Source organism: Typopeltis vanoorti, chromosome 21, assembly GCF_054136105.1.
Source record: "Typopeltis vanoorti isolate ZY-2024b chromosome 21, IOZ_Tvanoo_1.0, whole genome shotgun sequence".
Classification (NCBI taxonomy): Eukaryota; Metazoa; Arthropoda; class Arachnida; order Uropygi; family Thelyphonidae; genus Typopeltis; species Typopeltis vanoorti.
In genome coordinates, this window is record NC_143569.1 from 10,773,938 (window position 1) to 10,794,148 (window position 20,211).

General features: G+C 38.4%; 1 protein-coding gene across 1 annotated transcript in view; it reads left to right on the plus strand.

Annotated features, from left to right (window-relative positions):
* Positions 1-19,432, plus strand: part of LOC150094616 (protein eyes shut-like) — a 198,797-nt gene extending 179,365 nt beyond the window's left edge. Inside the window, exon 11 of the mRNA XM_090411605.1 lies at positions 19,266-19,432. Coding sequence (XP_090267731.1) covers positions 19,266-19,432 — 167 coding nt within the window. The remainder of the gene's footprint in view (positions 1-19,265) is intronic.
* Positions 19,433-20,211: the final 779 nt, after the last annotated feature.

The following is a 20,211-nucleotide window of genomic DNA, read 5'->3' on the forward strand; positions in this document are numbered from 1 at the left end:
TAGTGAAAATAAATAAATATATATATATATATATATATATATATATTTATTTATTTATTTATTTATTTATATCAGCCCCACACACAAGAAGTCCCAAGACTTATGACATGACAGTGTTGTGTGTGGGCTAGTGGTAAAAAGAAAAAAAGGAATTTGTTGATGTGTTTCTTGCAGACCTGAGGGCCGTAATCATTGGGAAAAACAATATGGGGAAGACTATTCTAAAGTGGAGAGGTGTAGGGAATGAAGGAGGAGGATGAGTAATTGGTTTCATGAGTTTGGAGTTGATCTGTGTGGGGGTGATCCAGCAGTTACTTGTGTTCGTACATGACTGGAAGAATTTGGAGGAATGGCAATGGTCAGTTTAGTGGGGCTGTGCCCATTGGAAAATACCTACACCTTCATCATATTTTCCACTCTACCATTTTCATCAACTTTGCTGGCTTGGTGGGCTAAGCAGTTAACATACTTAGTCTCTTTCTTGTAAGATTACTGTTCTGTTTATCAGCAGTCTGAAATGTCTTAGAGGAGTTCAGTATTGGATCTCTGGAATAAGGTTTCTGAATTATGTAAAAATAAACAAAAATTAAAGAATAATGAAGATATTTCTTGCTCTTAATCCTGGTTGGTCACGTGAGTAGCATATCCACTCTCCAATCTAGAGGGTGTGGGTTCAAACTCTATCATGGGAATCATGGTGGAATTGCCCACATATGGCACTAATTTGCTATAGGTCTGTCTTGTGGCTTTCGTGTATGGATCAGATTAAAAAAAAATTGATGTTTGTGATTGTCTTGAAGTGGAAGATGAATTTCATCACCTGGTGTGAGACCATCACCTTGCTTTTTTTAAATATAAAATTAATGATAAATTTAAATTAATGAAATTAATTTAAATGAACCAAAAAAAATCTTTAGCCTATCCATGGCATAAGTGTACTATATATTTACAAAAAGCTGATATCATTATCTAATTCCTGACATGTATCCTCAAGAGGTGTTCAGGATATGATAATACAACATTAAAGAACTTACATCATTACTAATTTTCCTATCTACAATTTTCCTCCAAATCAACCTGTTACCTGTCGAGATTCCAACATTATCAGATCTTATATTTCTATCTTCTAAGGCACTTTTTTCTGTATCAATCTACCTATATCTTGGTCTTCCTCTGGGTCTTTTTCCTGCCAACCTGGCAGAGAACACTTATCTTGTTAATGTTTCCTCTCCCATTCTGTTTATGTGACCATACCACCTGAGATTACCTCTGCAAACACATTCCTGAATGCTAACAATGTCAACTTCTTTCCTAATATCCTCAATTTTAATATGATATTGCCATTGATGCCATCTGTTCACACCCCTAATCTTTCTCAGGACTCTCATATCTGTACAATAATTCAGAATCAGCAGACTATACTCTACATATTCCATCTCACACACACGATTAAATGGAAGAAGACATCTGTGCTACATTGAAGTTGCTATGGCTTTGAAAGACTAATTTCAGAATCACCATTGGCTATGAAGCACTCCCCAACCTCAACAAATAGGGCTGCATTAATTTACCAAAGATCTAGGAGCCAGTCATTATGAGTCAAAATATAAACTGACTATATGGTTAACCAGTCCCAAGAACAGTACTTGTTCAGTTACAATTTGAATCTCTTTTACAACTATTTAGTTCAGTGCTAATACAACTTTTACAACTCTTTTACGACTATTTAGTTCACTCTGATGATGCTGATTGAAAAATCAGAGAAACATTAGTTCAGTAATTTTTTTTTTGGTATTGTTTATACCTGAAGCACTGATATGAATAGACTAAGATTGTCTGTATGCTCACTTTAAAGCAAGGTTTGCCTAAAATAAAATATTGTGGATTCAGTATTGAGAAACGAATGATGGCCATGCTCAGGAGTACCATAAAAACAGATTTTTATTATTGATTTCAGCTTGAAATTTCATAGCCTGATTTCACCTTCCTTGCCATGTGAATGTCACTCAGATGGTGAGGAAAGTGAAATCATACTCTGAAAAGAATTTTGCCAAACAGACCAAAGAAAATCCAAATGAATTCTTTATTGTGTATGTGTAAATAAGTATGTGTAAATAATAATGACATGAAACAGTTACTGTAGTGAGTGTAGATGGTAGAAAAATGTTATGCACCAGAAATAATAGAGTTCTTAATAGTTCACTTTAGTAAGGTAATATTCTAGGAACACCAGTTAGCTCTCTGGATGCTGAAGAGGGTCTAGATGAAAGAATAGAGATGGATAGGTTAGAATCATCAAATCAATTGCAAGAGCTTCATTTCATTACAGTCAATGTATGGATATCAGCACAGGTACTGAAGGAATGTGCAAGAGTATTATCAATGCATCTGACCTAGTTCTTCAACTTGCGTCTCAGCATAAATACAATTTCTAATAAGTGGGAGTAGGATAAGAGAATTTCATTGTAACAGGGAGCTTGGAGGACTTATGCAACAGTTCAGCATTTCTCAGAGTAGTCATTAAGGTATTAAAGAGGCTGGTTAGAAACTACATCAAAAAACAAAAAAATGGGTAGATAGTACCAGGATCTGCTAGAGGACAGATAGTTTTGTTAAAAGTAGACCATCTTTTAGCAATCCTCATATTCTACAGAATGACAGTTGAACTGGATAAGGAGCACAGATATACTGCAATACTTTTAAATTTTATCAAGCATTCAGATATACCACAAAGCTTTTGGAGTTTACCAAGTATTTGACAAAATTCTACATACAAGATTGTTATGTATACAGACTTAAAGGAATAGACATGAAAAATAGACTTTGTGACATAGATGAGAGAGTGGCTGACTGTCAAGTTTCATAAAGTGGTGTATGGAAATGTTTGAGTCTCAGAGGAGGGTAACTGTTGTTGTTTAACTTGTATATTAATGATATTGGGAATGATCTAGATTGTAATATTAAGTTGTTTGGTGATGATACTTAGTTGAATAGAGTGATAAGGAACATAGCTGGTACAAAATTCTTTCAGGATGAGTTGAATAGACAGGTTGTTTTGACATATAATGAATATCATTCAGTGTTGCCAAGTGTATGGTTATGTGTTGCAAAGGAAGGACATTACATGCAATGTATCATGTTAATGGGAATTTTCCTTAAGTAGTTCAATGAATATAGAAACTTGGGGATCATAGTGAAAAAAAGTTAAAGTTTAGGGACCATGCTGCTAAGGTAGTGGTGGTAAAGTCATTGCATCAGATAACTACACTGTGTAAGATCACAATTCATGATTCTTTTCACCACAAGGGTGGCACTTGTGAAATCTGACATAGCCTGTCAGAGAATGGCTAATTTAGAATCCCCTGCTTTTGATCTCCTCTAGTTCAAGGTTTCCTTGCCCAGTTTAGTAACTTTTATTTATTGTAATTACCAGTCTCCAAACACTAATAACCACCTGCAATATGGCTAGCCAAATAGTAAGCTCATCCACCTGAATGATCTCAGCATCCACAATTCCAACTGGCTTCCCTACTTCAACACCACTGACACAGAAGTCTTTGCTATAAGTAATGACCTAATGCAAATTGTACATCTACCCACATGAATCCCTGATAACCCTCTTCACTCTCCAAATATTCTGGATCACTTTTCGATCACTTCTCCTTCCATATACACCGTAAAGGTCACCTCTCCTTTCGGCAGCTCAGACCACAATCTCATACAAGTCTCTTCTCTCACAGAACATCCCTCCCCTAACCACTCTCAACCTCGCATCCTCTGGCACTACAAAGTGGAATGACCTCTGGAGTTTCTTCTACTCCTTTCCTTGGCCTGACTATAGCTTCCAGGTGACTGGAAGCTATAGTCACACCAATAAATTAAAGATACCAAAAAATTATATACTTGGTTTAATCCTTTATCCAAGTGTAAGCAAACAAAAAAGATAAAGGATTAAACCAAGTATATAATTTCTTGGTATCTTTAATTTATAGTATAACCAAGTGGAAAAACTTCCAATAGTCAAGCCAAGCTATAGTCAAGTCAGTATGATTCAACTTGAAAATGTGTCAAAGCAGTCAAGAAAATTCAGCTTACAGCATGTGGCTCATGTCAAGAAATCCAGCTTTATACTTTGCTAATGCCAAAACACTCAACATATGCATATCAGTCATTAGCAAATCCAAATCTGATTTCATAAAAGCCACCAACAGAAAACCTGCCCTGTCCAAATTGAAGCCGGGCCTTCTGGTCACTTGCTAAGACCGTTGGACACATCTTCTGCTCTCCTGCACTTCCACATCTGTCTCATCCTGATGAGACAGAGGTAGAAGAATTACTTCACCTAGATAAGGCTGACCTCCTGGTATCACTCTTTTCCTCAAACTTCTGCATAGATGGCGAAGGAAAATCATCTCCTACTATATCAGAATCCAAGTACTGTATGCCTCCTATAGTTCTTTGACAAAAAGTCATCAAAAAACTACTAAATACCATAGATACTAAAAAAATGTCTTCTGGTCCTGATGGCATCTTACCAATTGTTTTCAAACATAGTCTCCACAGCTAGCACCCATCCTTCTCCTACATTGTCTCTATAATTTATTATACATGTTTTGTACTTATCCCAATGCATAGAAGCAATCTCATATCATTCCTATTCCAAAAAAGAGTGATAGAAGTCTACCATTAAACTACCAACCGATTGCCATCATCTCTTTCCTCCCCAAATTAATGGAAAAAGTCATCAATAGCCAACTCATCCACTGCTTAGAGGCTCCTGAATTAATCAGCAACTACCAGTATGGATTCTGCAATTCACTATCCACCACTGACCTTGTAATTTACATCACTCACCACTGGACATGTACCATGGAAAGATTTGAAGAAACTTGTGCTGTCATCCTTGACATTCTAAAGCTTTCACCCATGTGTGGCAGCAAGCCTACTAAATAAATTGCTATCCTTCAGTCTCCCTGCTATCTTCTATAATTGGGTAGCCAGCTTTCCCTCTGGTCATTCTCTGCAAGACATTCCCTTTCTCCTGTACATAAATGACTTACAATAACCACTAATCCTATCCACAGCTTTGCAGATAATAGTAGTCCATTCATCCTACTCATTTGACAAACCATGCAGTACTCTGACATCCAAGGTTACATATTACCCTACTAACATCCTTACCCTGTAGTGTTTTATGCCATGGCACAGATTAAGCTTCTTCCTAACCTTGTCATAATCACCTACCTTGCAGTTCCACATATACCTCTTCTTGACAGAATATTCCCCATGTTTTACAATCTCCCATGTCAAGACCACATGGTCACTTTTGCCATTTGGAGGTCATGTGGCCACCTTGGTTGGATAGCTCTTCTGCTTCTATGACCAGGTCTAATACTCTTGCATCTGATCAGCATATGATGAGGTCCCTTCATCATATGCTGCCTCAAATAATTATCTCTCATTAGGCGTATAAATTCCATTTCCTTCCTTCCATGTGATCTCTCTTCTTTCAGTATATATCTCTGCCATAATTTGAAGTTCCCATAATAATCATTTGACCTGTAGTCATTATACTCATTTGCTGATGCTGATCCAGATCATCCCTGATACCCCGTGGCCTATTGCAGAAGAAACAGCATGCATTAATAAGGGGAAAAGAATGTCTAGAATTGTTGAGGGACAATGTCTTAAGTGGAATAAAGTAGTGATAACTTGGCGATCATCAGTTTTGGAATGGGCCCTGGCATCAGAGAATCTGATTACAATTGAGGTGTCATCCTTGCCCTAGTCAGTGAGGTTGAATGCAGCATTGACTTTAAAGATGAATAGACATGGAGAAGTATCAAGGAGAAAGGAATTATGTGGAATTATAAGACAGGTATTTATAATAATCTTAGAAATCAGCTTAAGGCATTTCTATGGATGGAAGAATTTGAAGATATATATATATCTTCAAATATATATAAATATATTTAAAAAGAGTATGATAGTGACGAGCTGAGCAGAAGAGTGGCAATACTGAATCGAATAATAGCCAGAATGTGTGAGAAGAGAGGATTGGAATACATGGATGCTTGCATTTGAATGAGGAAGGACGAAGGCATATGGAAAAGATTACCGTTTTCTGAATGAGTCAGTGTGTCAATGCAGGAAAACTAGAATTCCCATGGTGGATGGTAGCAGGGGTGGCTTCTTGTGGGAATGGGTGCTTGGGGAAAGGGGGGACAACATCAGGTAACATTGAGCTCAGGGGGGTCGAGAGGGGACATTGATAGATATAGAAGCAGTGTCGTTTCTATGCTTTATACTAATGCCAGGAGTATCTGAAAGAAAGGAGATGAATTGGTGGCACTGATAGCATCAACCAGGCCAAAGATTATTGGGATCTCTGAGATGTGGTTGACAGAGGATGATATAATAACCAGAATTGAAGTGGCAGGGTACAGCATTTTTCGGCAGGATAGGAAAGGAAAACGAGGTGGTGGAGTACTGCTTATGATAAGTGATGACTTATGTCCTCTAAGAGTGGAGGCTTTGGAAGGCAGTGACACAAATGGTTTTGAAAGTATATGATGTGAAGTAGAAGTGGCAAAGACAGGATATTTAGTGGGGTATTACTATAAACCAGGGAGCACAGAGGGTGGGGACCAGGAGATGTTTAGGCAGTTGAGTTTGGCAAGTGCAAGGAGAATGCTTGTTATGGGAGATTTTAACTACAGTAGTATAAATTGGAGAGAGGAACATGCATGCAGCAATAAAGGAATGGAATTTCTAGAAGTCTTGAGGAACAAATGTCTTAGGCAACATGTAATAGAGGGAACAAGAGGTTCAAGAGTTATGGATTTGGTCATAGCATCAGAAGAGCTGATAATAAGTGAGATGACATCTCTCCCACCAGTTGGAGAGAGTGACCATGTGGTTTTGACTTGGAAGATGAACAGACATGCAGGTATATCAAAGAAAAGGGAACGTATGTGGAATTATAAGGCAGGTGATTATAATAGTCTTAGGTATTAACTAGGGGGAAGTTCCATGGAGGGCAGAATTGGAAGGCTGGGATATCATTAGTGCTTGGGAAATTGTGAAAGAATATTTGTTAGCAGCAATAATAAGCTGTATTCCACGGATGAAGAAGAGGACACAATTGGATGTAAAGTGGATGACAAATGATATCAAAGAGGAACTGCAGTTGAAAAAGAGATTATGAAAGAGATATAAGGAGTGGGGTGGAGGACAGATACATAAAGAATATAAGACACAGGCCAAGAGAGTGACCAGAATGGTGAAGAAGGCAAAACTGGAATATGAAAAGAGATTGGAAGAGAAGGAGACACTCAGTTGTTTGCAGATGATGTGAAGCTGGTAAGGGTTATCAGTAATAGTGCAGATGTGGCAACCCTGCAAGAGGATTGGAATAAACTAGACAGATTGGCAAATGAATGGGGGTTTAATGTAGCAAAATGTAAAGTCTCAAGGTTTGGGATCCATCGATTGGAGGAGCTGTACTGGAGGAGGTAGGGGAGACAAGAGATCTGGGGGTGATGATTGATAGAAAACTGAAATTCAGGGAGCATATTGCAAAGGTGATGAGGGTAACTCAGAGGATTGCTGCAATACCGAGAAGGATGCAGAGATAAAAGAGTTATCATTCCATTGTATAAGACTCTAATCAGACCACACTTAGACTATTGTTCTCAGATTTGGTCCCCAGGATTTGAAGGGGATAAATTGACTGTGGAAAGGGTACAGAGGTGGATAACAAAGATGGTTTCAGTACTGTACAATATGAGTTATGAGAATCGACTGAGAGAATGTGGACTGCAGAGTTTGGTGGATAGAAGAAGGAGAGGTGATATGATTGAGACTTTTAAATGAACAGCGGGAAGGAGCGATGACAAGGGGCCATCCCTGGAAGTTATGAAAGGAGGCTATGCGCAAGGAGGGTGAGGAGTGGTTTCTTTGCATGGAGGGTGGTTGAACCTTGGAATGCATTGCCTGAGAGAGTGGTTGGAGTGGGATGGTTAATAGGTTCAAGGAGTGATATGATAAATTTTGTGTTTCCTAAAAACGACCTCCCATGATGAGTCTTTTGACTCCATGGAGGCCTGGATAATAATAATAAGAAGAATATATAAGTTATTGAAATTTGAGATCCGTGGATGGAAGGCTGCATACTCTCTTGGTGGAATTATACTAGAGGAGATGGAGGAGGCAAGGGATCTCAGGTGATGTTTGATAGAAGTTTGAAGTTTAGGGTATATTATTATTATTATTACCCCAAGATCTCATGGAGTCAAAGACTCATCTGGGAGGTCCATTTATCACACACACAGCTCATCATGCTGTGTCTTAAACACACTCAAACTCCTTGCAGACACCACACTCTCAGGTAAGGCATTCCAATCATTTACAACTCTTCACGAAAAAACCTGCCTCTTACTCCATTACTCACACCCTCTTTATACAGTTTCCAGTGATGACCTCTGGTTCTCCCTCGATCTTCCAATCTATATTCTGAAAGTAACGAAGATAACCCAGATACCTGCTGCAGTACTAAGAAGAATATTAATCAACAGAGACAGAAATAAAAGAATGGCAATTCCATTGTATAAAACCCTGATCAGACAATAATAGGATTATTTTGCTAAGATCTGGTAAGTAAAAAAAAAAGTGTAAGAATTTTTTTTTTTTTCTCACAGAGTTGATTATGGAATGCATACCTGATGGGATGGTGAAATTGCAACAGTGAACCAGTTTAAGCAAGTGTATGATAGACTTTGTATTGTCCAAAATGGGCCTTCCACGGAGTCTTATAATGTCATTTAGGTTCCAAATAATAATAATAACATCTACTATATTTGGCCAAAGTCTCAAATATTTTGTCCCAATCCCTACTGCAAAGATTCTGATCAAATCAGGAAATGCCAATTCTCAATTTTTTAGAAAAAAGCATAGGTTGTTATATGCAGGCTTTATCTCATCATCATCCTTGTGAAAAATCTGGAACTGTAAGGATTCTATTAGAATCACTCTCTTTGCCTCAGGGACACTTTATTAAGACAAGAAATACAAATACAAATTACTTTTCTATTGAATAATTTTTATGTAACTTTCATCAACAAAGTTAGAAACAAGTGTAAGACTACATATGTTCAACCTTTTAAGAAGCAGGTAACTATGTGGTCATCCCTTATGTTCAAGGAATCTCTGAATGTTTTGACAATATACTCCAAATATTCAAGGTTGTAGGTTACATTCCATCCTGTCTTAAAGCCTCCTTCATTTTAAGTTCTGCCTTTGATATTCCATGGTGTTTATTAGATCCTTTGTACTTATGGTTTATCTTACTTTGACAGCACTAGGAGATTTGCAGCTGTTTGTTACAAACAACATAAATACATCAAGTATCATAAGCCAGAAGCATCCAGATTTGTGGAACATGCTATGATCTCCACACACAGAGTTATCTAGAGAAACAACTATAAAGACCTACACAAGAAGCAGCACCATATAGAAAGACAGTATAAGGAATGCTATTAAGCATTATTACATTGTTTTAATCTGAACAGATCCAGGATGTTACATCAATACTGCTCATCAATCTTGCTAAGACTCAGATTGTGCTGGTCTGCAACTGATGATTTACATCTACATTGTTAATCCTGTGATGTATGCTTATACTATGATTCCATCTTTGTAATAATTACTAACGATGCCTCGTTCTGTGAAAAAATTCCAAAAATAAAAAATATTAATTTTGACAGAGATAATCCTTATTATTTTTCTATAGGAAAGTTCATAAATAGTGATTCTGAGTTGAATATCCAAAATAAAGATCATGAGACATATTTTATCCTGTTAACTTGAAAGACTTTGGCAACTGAATAATTTACTTTCTGTATGGAACAATCTATAAGCAAACATCACTGAATAAACAAAAGTAAAACTGTGTCATCAACTTTGTATTGAAACTGACATTCATTAATCATAATATGACTTTATTGGGAATATATCTGTTTGAACCAGTAAATAGTGAAGTTTCTTTGAATTTTACAAAACATACCATCAGTTAATAATAAACATAATAAGCAAAATATTTACAGAGGAGATTATAAAAAGAGTAGAAGGTGAGAGGAGAAGAACAAGAGGCCATTATTGGAAGTTGTGTAAAGGTGTGGTGAAGAAAGATGTGAGAAGTAGATTTTTTACATACAGAATGGTGAGGTGAATGAGTGAAACCCGTTACTAGGATACATTATGAATTTTATGAGTGTTAAGGATTTTAAGATTCAGTATGATAAATATGTCATGGATTTAGAGAACCTCCCATGATAATAATATATAATAATAATTATAATGCCATGAAGAAAACAGAAATTATAAAGATTACTCATTTTAAAAGGTGGGAAGAGAGAAGTAAGCTCATTCAATATTTTCATAAGTATGAAAGTCATAGGTAACAGTAAAATTGCAAGTGGTTAAAATAGATATTATTTATTTATCTGAATTTTTTTTCTTTTATTAAGATAATATATAATTCATTATTATTTCACTATTCATTATTATTGGACAAGGGTAATGCACATACAGTTGTATACATAGATTTTGCAAACGTTTTTGATAGATTGCTACATCATGTTAGCAACTGGAAAGTTTATTTTTCACTTGGTTTGACTATAATAAGTTTAGTTTAATCCTTTATCCAAGTGTGAGCAAACAAAGCTTGCACCTGAAAGTATCTTCAGGACTGGGGTAAGGTAGTACAACACCAGGCAACTCGTTGCAAAGGTGGAGCAAGCTTACATAACTCCTATCTCAGTATCTCCCATAATGCAAAACGCATCTCCTTGCGGATATGTATAATATTATGCATTAAGGGAAGAGCCACTACCCAGACTAGTTTCGACCTTTATTGAGGTCGAAACTAGTCTATACGTAGAGATGACCTTGCTATTGCTTTTGCCTGGTATCTCCACATCTGGGCCTGGCTCCCACTGAAGAGACCTCAATAAAGGTCGAAACTAGTCTGGGTAGTGGCTCTTCCCTTAATGCATAACACATATCTGCAAGGAGATATGTTTTGCATTATGGGAGATACTGAGATAGGAGTTATGTAAGCTTGCTCCACCTTTGCAACGAGTCGCCTGGTATTGTACTACCTTACCCCAGTCCTGAAGATACTTTCAGGTGCAAACTTTGTTTGCTCACACTTGGATAAAGGATTAAACTAAACTTATTATAGTCTAACCAAGTGAAAAATAAACTTTCAACATCTTTCTCTAAATCCAGAGTAATTTAATAAAAAAAAGGTGGCACACCTTTTGGCAACTCCTATAGGTAGAGATGACCTTGCTATTGCTTCTGTCTGGTATCGCCACATCTGGGCCTGGCTCCCACTGAAGAGACCTCAATAAAGGTCGAAACTAGTCTGGGTAGTGGCTCTTCCCTGAATGCAGAACATTATACATATCCGCAAGGAGATGTGTTTTGCATTATGGGAGATACTGAGATAGGAGTGATGTAAGCTTGCTCCATCTTGCAATGAGTTGCCTGGTGTTGTACTACCTTACCCCAGTCCTAAAGATACTTTCAGGTGCAAACTTTGTTTGCTCACACTTGGATAAAGGATTAAACTAAACTTATTATGTTAGCAGCTAAACTGAATCAGATGGGATTGGATGACAAACTAGTGAGTTGGATAGCTGGCTGGCTATCAGACAGGTATCAGCAAGTTGTGAATGGAGTGGCACTATCTCAATAGAGGAAAGTCACTACTAGTGTGTGTGCTACAGGGGTCTGTTTTGGGCCCATTGTTATTTCACTTGTATATTATTAATGATATTGGGATGAGTTTAACTGATGATATACAATTGTTTGCTGATGATGCAAAACTGGAGAGGGTGATGTTCTCCTTACAAGAGAACTTGAATAGATTGTACGAGTATGCAACAGTATGGAACTGTCAATTCAAAGTAGCAAAGTGTAAGGTTCTGAAATTTCGTAGGCAACAATGGGATGCAAAGTATACACTTGGCAGGGAAATTTTGGAGGAAGTTGAGGAGATGAGAGACTTTGGAGTGATGGTGGACAAGAATCTGAAGTTCAGAGGTCACATTGCACAAGTAGTGAAGACATTACATCAGATTATGTCAGTGATGCTGAGAATCTTAACTTGTAGAAATAAAGAGGTTCTGGTTCCATTGTAAAGGCCTTGATCAGGCCTTGTATGGATTATTATGCACAGATTTGGTCATCTGGTTTTCATGGTGATGATGATATAGTGGAAAGGGTCCAGAGAAGACTGACTAAGGTCATAACTGATCTTTGGGATGTGAGATATGAGGACAGATTGAGAGAATGCAGTTTGCAAAACCTTGTGAATAGGAGTAGGAGGGAGAATATGATTGAGACATTTTAGTTGGTGAAGGGTTGTTTGCAGGTTAATGTGGAAGAAAGGTTTCATAGAATGGGAGGAGGTAGAACAAAGGGACATACCTGGAAGCTGTATAAGGAGGGTGTGAGCAGGTACATAAGGAGAAGGTTCTTTGCATGGAGAGTGGTTGGCAAGTGGAATGCTTTGCCTGACATTGTGATGAATGCAGATATATTAAATGAGAGTTTAAGGCATGGTTTTATGAGCTTTGTGTATAATAGTGTTTGCCTTTCTTGATGAGTCTTTTGATTCCATGGAGGTCTGGTGTAATAATAATAATATAATGAAGTATAATAACACTAGCAAGTGACAGCTGTTTGATCATCATTAGTATGATTAGTTGCAGAGGTAACTTGTAATATACTAATTATAGTATTTAAATTAAAATCTTATAAATATGTCTCAAATAAAAAGCACTTTTTTTATTATTACTTTATACTTCTAAAATGCTATTTCTTTCCATAATTTCTCTTTTTTATCATTCTCCATGGTACATCTTTAATGTTGATTAAATGAAAGTCATCCCTAAAATATTATTGCCCCTTTGTAGCGCAATTGGAAGAATGTTGTCCTTGAATTACCCTTTGGTTGGAAATTCTTGTCATGGCAGGGAGAATTTTTTTATTTATTTTTTTATTATTTATTATTATTATTTTTTTTTTTTTCAATTTGACCTTTGGTTGGAAATTCTTGTCATGACAAGGAGAATCTTATATGTTTTTTTTTTTTTTTTTTTTTTTTTTTTTCCAATTTGAGGTGAGTTAGCCAATCTCATATGGAGGTAGCAGGGTTTTGTCTCCCTGGTTTTTCATTCCACATGCAGGCAAATTGGCCTTCAGGACACACAGTTTACAGGCAAAAATATTAGTGGTTGGCAGTAGATGTCATTAGTGTGGATGATGGAGCCAGATGGAAGTAGTGGAGACGGAGAGTTGTAGAGTAGGTGCCCTCCTTCCTATGAGCCTATGGACCTCTTGGAGGTGTCACAAAATAATAATTATAATATTATATTAATAATAATAATAATAATAATAATGTTTGGGAGAGTGAATTTAGATTAAGAGTGACTGACCTGCAGAGGGAGATAGATGAGTTGAAAGAGGAGGTGGAATGTCTAGTGAATGAGAGCAGAAGTATGAAAGATAAGATTAGGAGAATGGAAGAGATAAATGCAAGGCTAATCAGAGTAGGAGAGAGAGAAAATTTAAGGAGTATGAGTGAGAGGTATGGGGGTGCTAGAAGAGGAGAGATTGGAAACAGTAGAAGAGAGGGAATGAGAGAGAGGTATGGGAATGCTAGCAGACAAGAGGATGGAAACAGTAGGAGAGACGGAATGAGAGAGAGATATGGAAGCGCTAGAAGAGGAGAGAATGGAAACGGTAGGAGAGATGGAATGAGAGAGAGGTATGGGAATGCTAGAAGACGAGCGGATGGAAACAGTAGTAGGAGAGACAGAATGAGAGAGGGATATGGAAGTGCTAGAAGTGGAGAAAATGGAAACAGTAGGAGAGAGGGAATGAGAGAGATGTATGGGACTGCTAGAAGAGGAGAGAATGGAAACAGTAGAAGAGAGAGGCATGGGAATGAAAGAAGAGGAGAGAATGGAAACAATAGGAGCGATGGAATGGTAAGAGGTATAATGTATGGTGACTCAATGATCCGTGGTGTTCAAGATAGGATGCGTGAGGAGTGTTTGCCAGGAGGAACAATAGAAAGGGTGGCTATGGCAATTAAGAGAAGTGAAAGGGTGGATGAGATGATTGTGATGGTAGGAACGAATGACTTGAGTGGTAATGTAAGTCGGGCAGCGAGAGATATGAGATTTTTGCTTGAGACTGTACGGAAGAAGACATAGAGAGGAAAAATAGTGTGCGTGTTGCCTAGGTATGATAATGATGAGCTGAGCAGAAGAGCGGTGATATTGAATGGCATAATAGCGAGAATGTGTGACAAGAGAGGACTGGTATATGTGGATGCTTGGAGTGCGTTTGAGGAAAGAGAGGAGTTGTTTGCGAGAGACCGTTTACATTTGAATGAGGAAGGACGTAGGCATCTGGAGAGATTGCTGTTCTGAACGAGTCAGTGTGTCCCAGGGAGGATGATAGCAGGGGTGGCCTCTTGTGGGAATGGATACTTGGGAGAAGGGAGACAATGTCAGGTAAGACTGAGCCCAGTGGAGTCTAGAAGGGATAATGCTGGGTATAGAAACAATGCCATTTATATGCTGTATACTAATGCCAGGAGTATCCGGAATAAGGGAGAGGAATTGGTGGCGCAGATAGCATCAGCCTGGCCAAAAATTATTGCGATCACTGAGACGTGGTTGACAGAAGGGAATATAAAAACAGGAATAGAAGTCGCTGGGTATAGCATTTTTCGCCAGGATAGGAGGGGAAAGCGTGGTGGTGGGGTGCTGCTTATGATAAGTGATGACCTATGTCCTCTAAGAGTGGAGAATTTGGAAGGAAGTGAGACAAATGATTTTGAGAGCGTATGGTGTGAGGTAGAGGTAGGCAAGACAGGATATTTAGTGGGGTGTTGCTACAGACCCAGGAGCACAGAGGATGAGGACCAGGAGATGTTTAGACAGCTAAGTTTGGCAAGTGCAAGAAGAATGATTGTTATGGGAGATTTTAACTTCAGTAGTATAAATTGGAGAGAGGAAGATGCATGTAACAATAGGGGAATGGAATTTCTAGAATTCTTGAGGGACAAATGTCTTAGGCAACATGTAACAGAGGGAACAAGAGGTTCAAAAATTTTGGATTTGGTTATAGCATCAGAAGAGTTGATAATAACTGAGTTGACGTCTCTCCCACCAGTTGGAGAGAGTGACCATATGGTTTTGACTTGGAAAATGAATAGACATGCAGGAGTATCAAAGAGACGGGAACTTATGTGGAATTATAAGGCAGGTGATTATAATAGTCTTAGACGTCAACTTCGGGAAGTTTCATGGAGGGAGGAATTGGAAGGCCGGGATATCACCAGTGCGTGGGAAATTGTGAAAGAATATTTGTTATCAGCAATGGTAAGTTGTATACCACGAGTGAAGAAGAGGGCGCAATTTGGAGTAAAGTGGATGACAAACAATATTAAACAGGAATTGCATGCAAAAAAGAGGCTATGGAAGAGATATAAGGAGACAGGTGAAGAGATGCATGAGGAATATAAGACACAGGCCAGAAGAGTGACTCGTGTGGTAAGGAAAGCGAAACTGGAATATGAGAGGAGATTGGCCCTAAGATCCAAAGAAAATCCCAGGGAATTTTTTAGCTATGTGGCCAGTAGGAGGAGAAATGACTGTGGAAGAATGATATTGTGGGATAAAAATGGGAATAGAGTGACTGATGCAGAGGACATAGTGGAATTGTTCAATGAACACTTTATTGGAGTATTTCATTCTAGAGGAGTCAGTTTTAATGCTAGAGGGATCGGACTGGTACGAGGTCTGGAGGTACAGGAGGAGAGTGTGTTTCAAATACTGAGTACTCTGGATGTCAGTAAAGCTGTGGGACTGGATGGTATTTCGCCACGAGTTTTGAGAGAATGTGCTAGGGAATTGACAATACCTTTAACGTGGCTTTTCAATGAAAGTCTGGCTTTGGCAAAGGTGCCCAGGGAATGGAAGGAAGGTAAGATAGTGCCATTGCATAAGGGTGGTAACAGACTGGAAGTGTCTAATTATAGGCCAGTCTGTGTGTCATCAGTAGTTGTTAAGATCTTGGAGAAAGTAGTGAGGGACCGTGTACAGCATTGGGCAGATGAGGGTAATGTTATCTGTGAGAATCAACATGGATTTGTGAAAGGACGCTCTTGTTTTAGCAATATGCTAGCCTTTTATAATAAAGTTACAAGAGCATTAGATGAGGTAAAGGCATATACTGCAATTTTCTTAGACTTGGCGAAGGCATTTGACAGGGTGCCACATGATAAGCTGATATTTAAGTTTCAGCACATGGGTCTGGATGTCAGATTGGTCAACTGGATTCAGGATTGGCTGTCTGATAGGTATCAGAGAGTTGTGTATGGTGGAGCAGTTTCCAGGAGGCAGAGGGTTACAAGTGGGGTCCCACAGGGCTCAGTACTAGGACCTATATTGTTTAACCTTTATATCAATGACATAGCCAGTGGATTGCAGGGGGATATTCAGTTGTTTGCGGATGATGCGAAGCTGGGAAGGATTATTAGTAATAGTGCAGATGTGGTAGGCCTGCAAGAGGATTTAAATAAGCTAGATAGATGGGCAAATGAATGGGGATTTCAGTTTAATGCAGCAAAATGTAAGGTCTTGAGGTTTGGGAAACATCGATGGGATGCTGCATACTCTATGGGAGGAGTTATACTGGAGGAAGTAGGGGAGACAAGAGATCTGGGGTTGATGATTGACAGAAACCTGAAGTTTAGGGGACATATTGCAAAGGTGGTAAAGGTAACACAGAGGATTGCTGCTATTATGAGAAGGACACTGACCTGCAGAGATAAGAGGGTTATCATTCCGTTGTATAAGTCTCTGATCAGACCACACTTGGACTATTGTTCTCAGATTTGGTCCCCAGGATTTGAAGGGGATAAATTAACTGTGGAAAGGATACAAAGACGGATGACAAAGATGGTTTCAGGACTGTACAAGGATAGTTATGAGGATCGGCTGAGAGAATGTGGACTGCAGAGTTTGGTGGATAGAAGAAGGAGAGGTGATATGATTGAGACTTTTAAACTGTTGAGAGGTGGTTACAGGGTTGACACTGGGGAGTTCTTTCGCTTGGTTGATCAGCGGGAAGGAGTGATGACAAGAGGCCATCCCTGGAAGTTACGAAAGGAAACTGTGAGCAAGAGGGTAAGGAGTGGTTTCTTTGTGTGGAGGGTGGTTGAGCCGTGGAATGCATTGCCTGATGGAGTGGTGGGAGCGAGAACGGTCAGTGGGTTTAAGGAGTGGTATGATAAACTTTGTGTTTCTCAGGGGGGGACCTCCCCTCGATGAGTCTTGACAGACTTTATGTCTTAGAAAGGACCTCCCTCGATGAGTCTTTTGACTCCTTGGAGGCCTGAATAATAATAATAATAAAATAATATCTCACACTTCTCTGTTTCCTTTCACATTACTTATACCTTACACTCTAAGCCTTACTGAATAATCTATTTTCTTGCCTTAACACATTCTTTTTTCCTTGCAATTATTTTTGCTCTCTCTCTCTCTCTGTGTATGTGATGCTATCCATCTCTAGGAAAGTAGCTGCTTCCTGCATCAAATTTATTCTAAAATATATCCACAGACTTAAAGTCTATTTTCCTAAAATTAGAAATGACGTTTGGCATTTTTATAACTTAAAAAAAAAAAAAAAAAACGAAAATGATTACAGGAAAGGGATTCCTTGAGAGTTAAAATTTTAGCTATCATAGACTACCAGGTCACAATCTGAATATTTGCACAATCCCCCACTGTTGAGTTTTTTTTGGAAATGTTATTGAAAAAAATATTTTGGATTCTGAATGAGTGTTTAGAACCTGTTATATTACTATCATTAAATTTAATCTCATGTTTATTTGAGTTATTGTCTCTATTGCTCAGAAACACATGTATACACTGAAGTGTCATTGAATTAGGGATAGGAGACACTATGCAAATTCTGTACTGCAACTCCAGCATATGTGCATGTGTGGCTGAAACTGTGGTTATACTGTCAGCATTGGATTTCTCCAAGCGTTTGTTGTGAGAAGTGTAATAGGAAAGGTGTGGGATTTAGATGCATTTGACAGAGGGCAGATCGTAGGTGCCCAACGGAAGGGTGACTCAATCTCCGAAATTGTCAACAAACTTGAATTTTCTCGTATGGCAGTTTCAAGAGTGTTTTGCTGGAATATGAAAATTCCAGCAAAAAAACAAGCACCTGGACAAACTGCAAAGGGCAACCAACCCTGAATGATCATGAGCATTGCCATCTAACTCATATCATATGGACTGATAGGAGCCAGACATTATCTCACATCACCTCCTATCTGAACGAGGGTTACACCCAGAAAGTCAGTGCAAGGACCGTACAACGTTCACTTCACTGTCCCGACCTATGAGAGTCTCACTTCTAATTGCATGACACTGGGATAAAGAACATCAAAACTAGATAATTGAAAATTGGCAATATGTACCCTGGAGTGATGAATTGTGATTTAAACTTCATAGCGACAATGGGAGACTGAGGATATGGTGCCAGTCTCCATGAAGCCATGGATCCTGCATGTCATGTCAGGTCAGAACTGTACAAGCTAGTGGTGTCTTCAGTTGGATGTCTTTGGGACCTTTGGTACATGTATCTCAATGCATCTTGGGAGAAAAAAAAAATATGTGGAACTCATGGCCAACCATTTACACCCATTTATGTCCATCATACATCCCATTGGAGATGGCATCTACCAGCAAGATAACTGTTAATCTCACAGATCCAGGTAGACTAATGCTTGGTTCCAGGAGATTCTGTTGACTTTAAAATAGTGTAGCAGCTATCTAGAAGCCCTGATTTAAATCCCATTGAAAATCTTTGGGATACTGTTGAGTAGAGTATTTGGGCCCATGTCCCACCACTGCCGAACTTGAGTGAATTGTGGACAGCTCTGGAGGATGCATGGGCTGCCATACCTGTGAAACATTTTTGCCAGCTGTGGCATCCTTGCCTCATTGTGTTGTAGCTGTTATTAGGGCCAGAAAGGTTCTGACATGTTACTAGGTAGTTATCCCTAATTCAGTGGCACTTCAGTGCATACATGGCACACATACATTTGGTTAATTATATTTTTTGTGTTACCTGCTTCAGTTGAAAATTAATAATATTCCTAGGATGTGCATTTGACATAGAAGTCAGGACAACTCCTGGTGCAGCTTTTCTTCCATTAGATCGTGTAGCAGCTGGTCGTAATGTACAACAATGCAATACAACAGAGTGCCAACTTAGTCATTGTGCCAATGGAGGAACCTGTGTGGAATTAGGGTCAACATTTGAGTAAGTATAATTAAATTCTGTTTGAATGTTGACTAAAGATATCAATTACTAGTTCTGTATAGATGCAATCCAAATATCATTCCAGCTTGGGTTATCTGGAGGTTCTTTCTCTTTTTGTTCTGTGAAAACACCACAGAACAGGAACCAGCCTAGATACAATCTTGAATCTATTACAGTGAACAAAATATTACGTGGAAACTGCCAAATATATATCTACTCAAAAGCCAATCTTAGAACATACAGTGGTATCTCACTAATCCAAACTAATAAAAAAACTGTGCTCGTTTGGATTAGCAAATTTTCCCCCAAGAGACAATAACTAGTGTTTAAGACAAAAATAATCAGATTCTAATGGTACATCAATTTAATTCTGTAAATAAATGAAGTAACTGATAGAAAAAAAATCTACTGTACTGTAATGTAAAACTTCAAAATATAATACTAATAATAATAATTAATCAGGGATAGTTATGAGGATTGGCTGAGGGAATGTGGACTGCAGAGTTTGGTGGATAGAAGAAGGAGAGGTGATATGATTGAGACTTTTAAACTGTTGAGAGGTGGTTAAAGGGTTGACACTGGGGAGTTCTTTTGCTTGGTTGAACAGTGGGAAGGAGTGATGACAAGAGGCCATCCCTGGAAGTTATGAAAGGAAACTGTGAGCAAGAAGGTAAGGAGTGGTTTCTTTGCGTAGAGGGTGGTTGAATCGTGGAATGCATTGCCTGATAGAATGGTGGGAGCGAGAATGGTCAATGAGTTTAAAGAGTGGTATGATAGACTTTG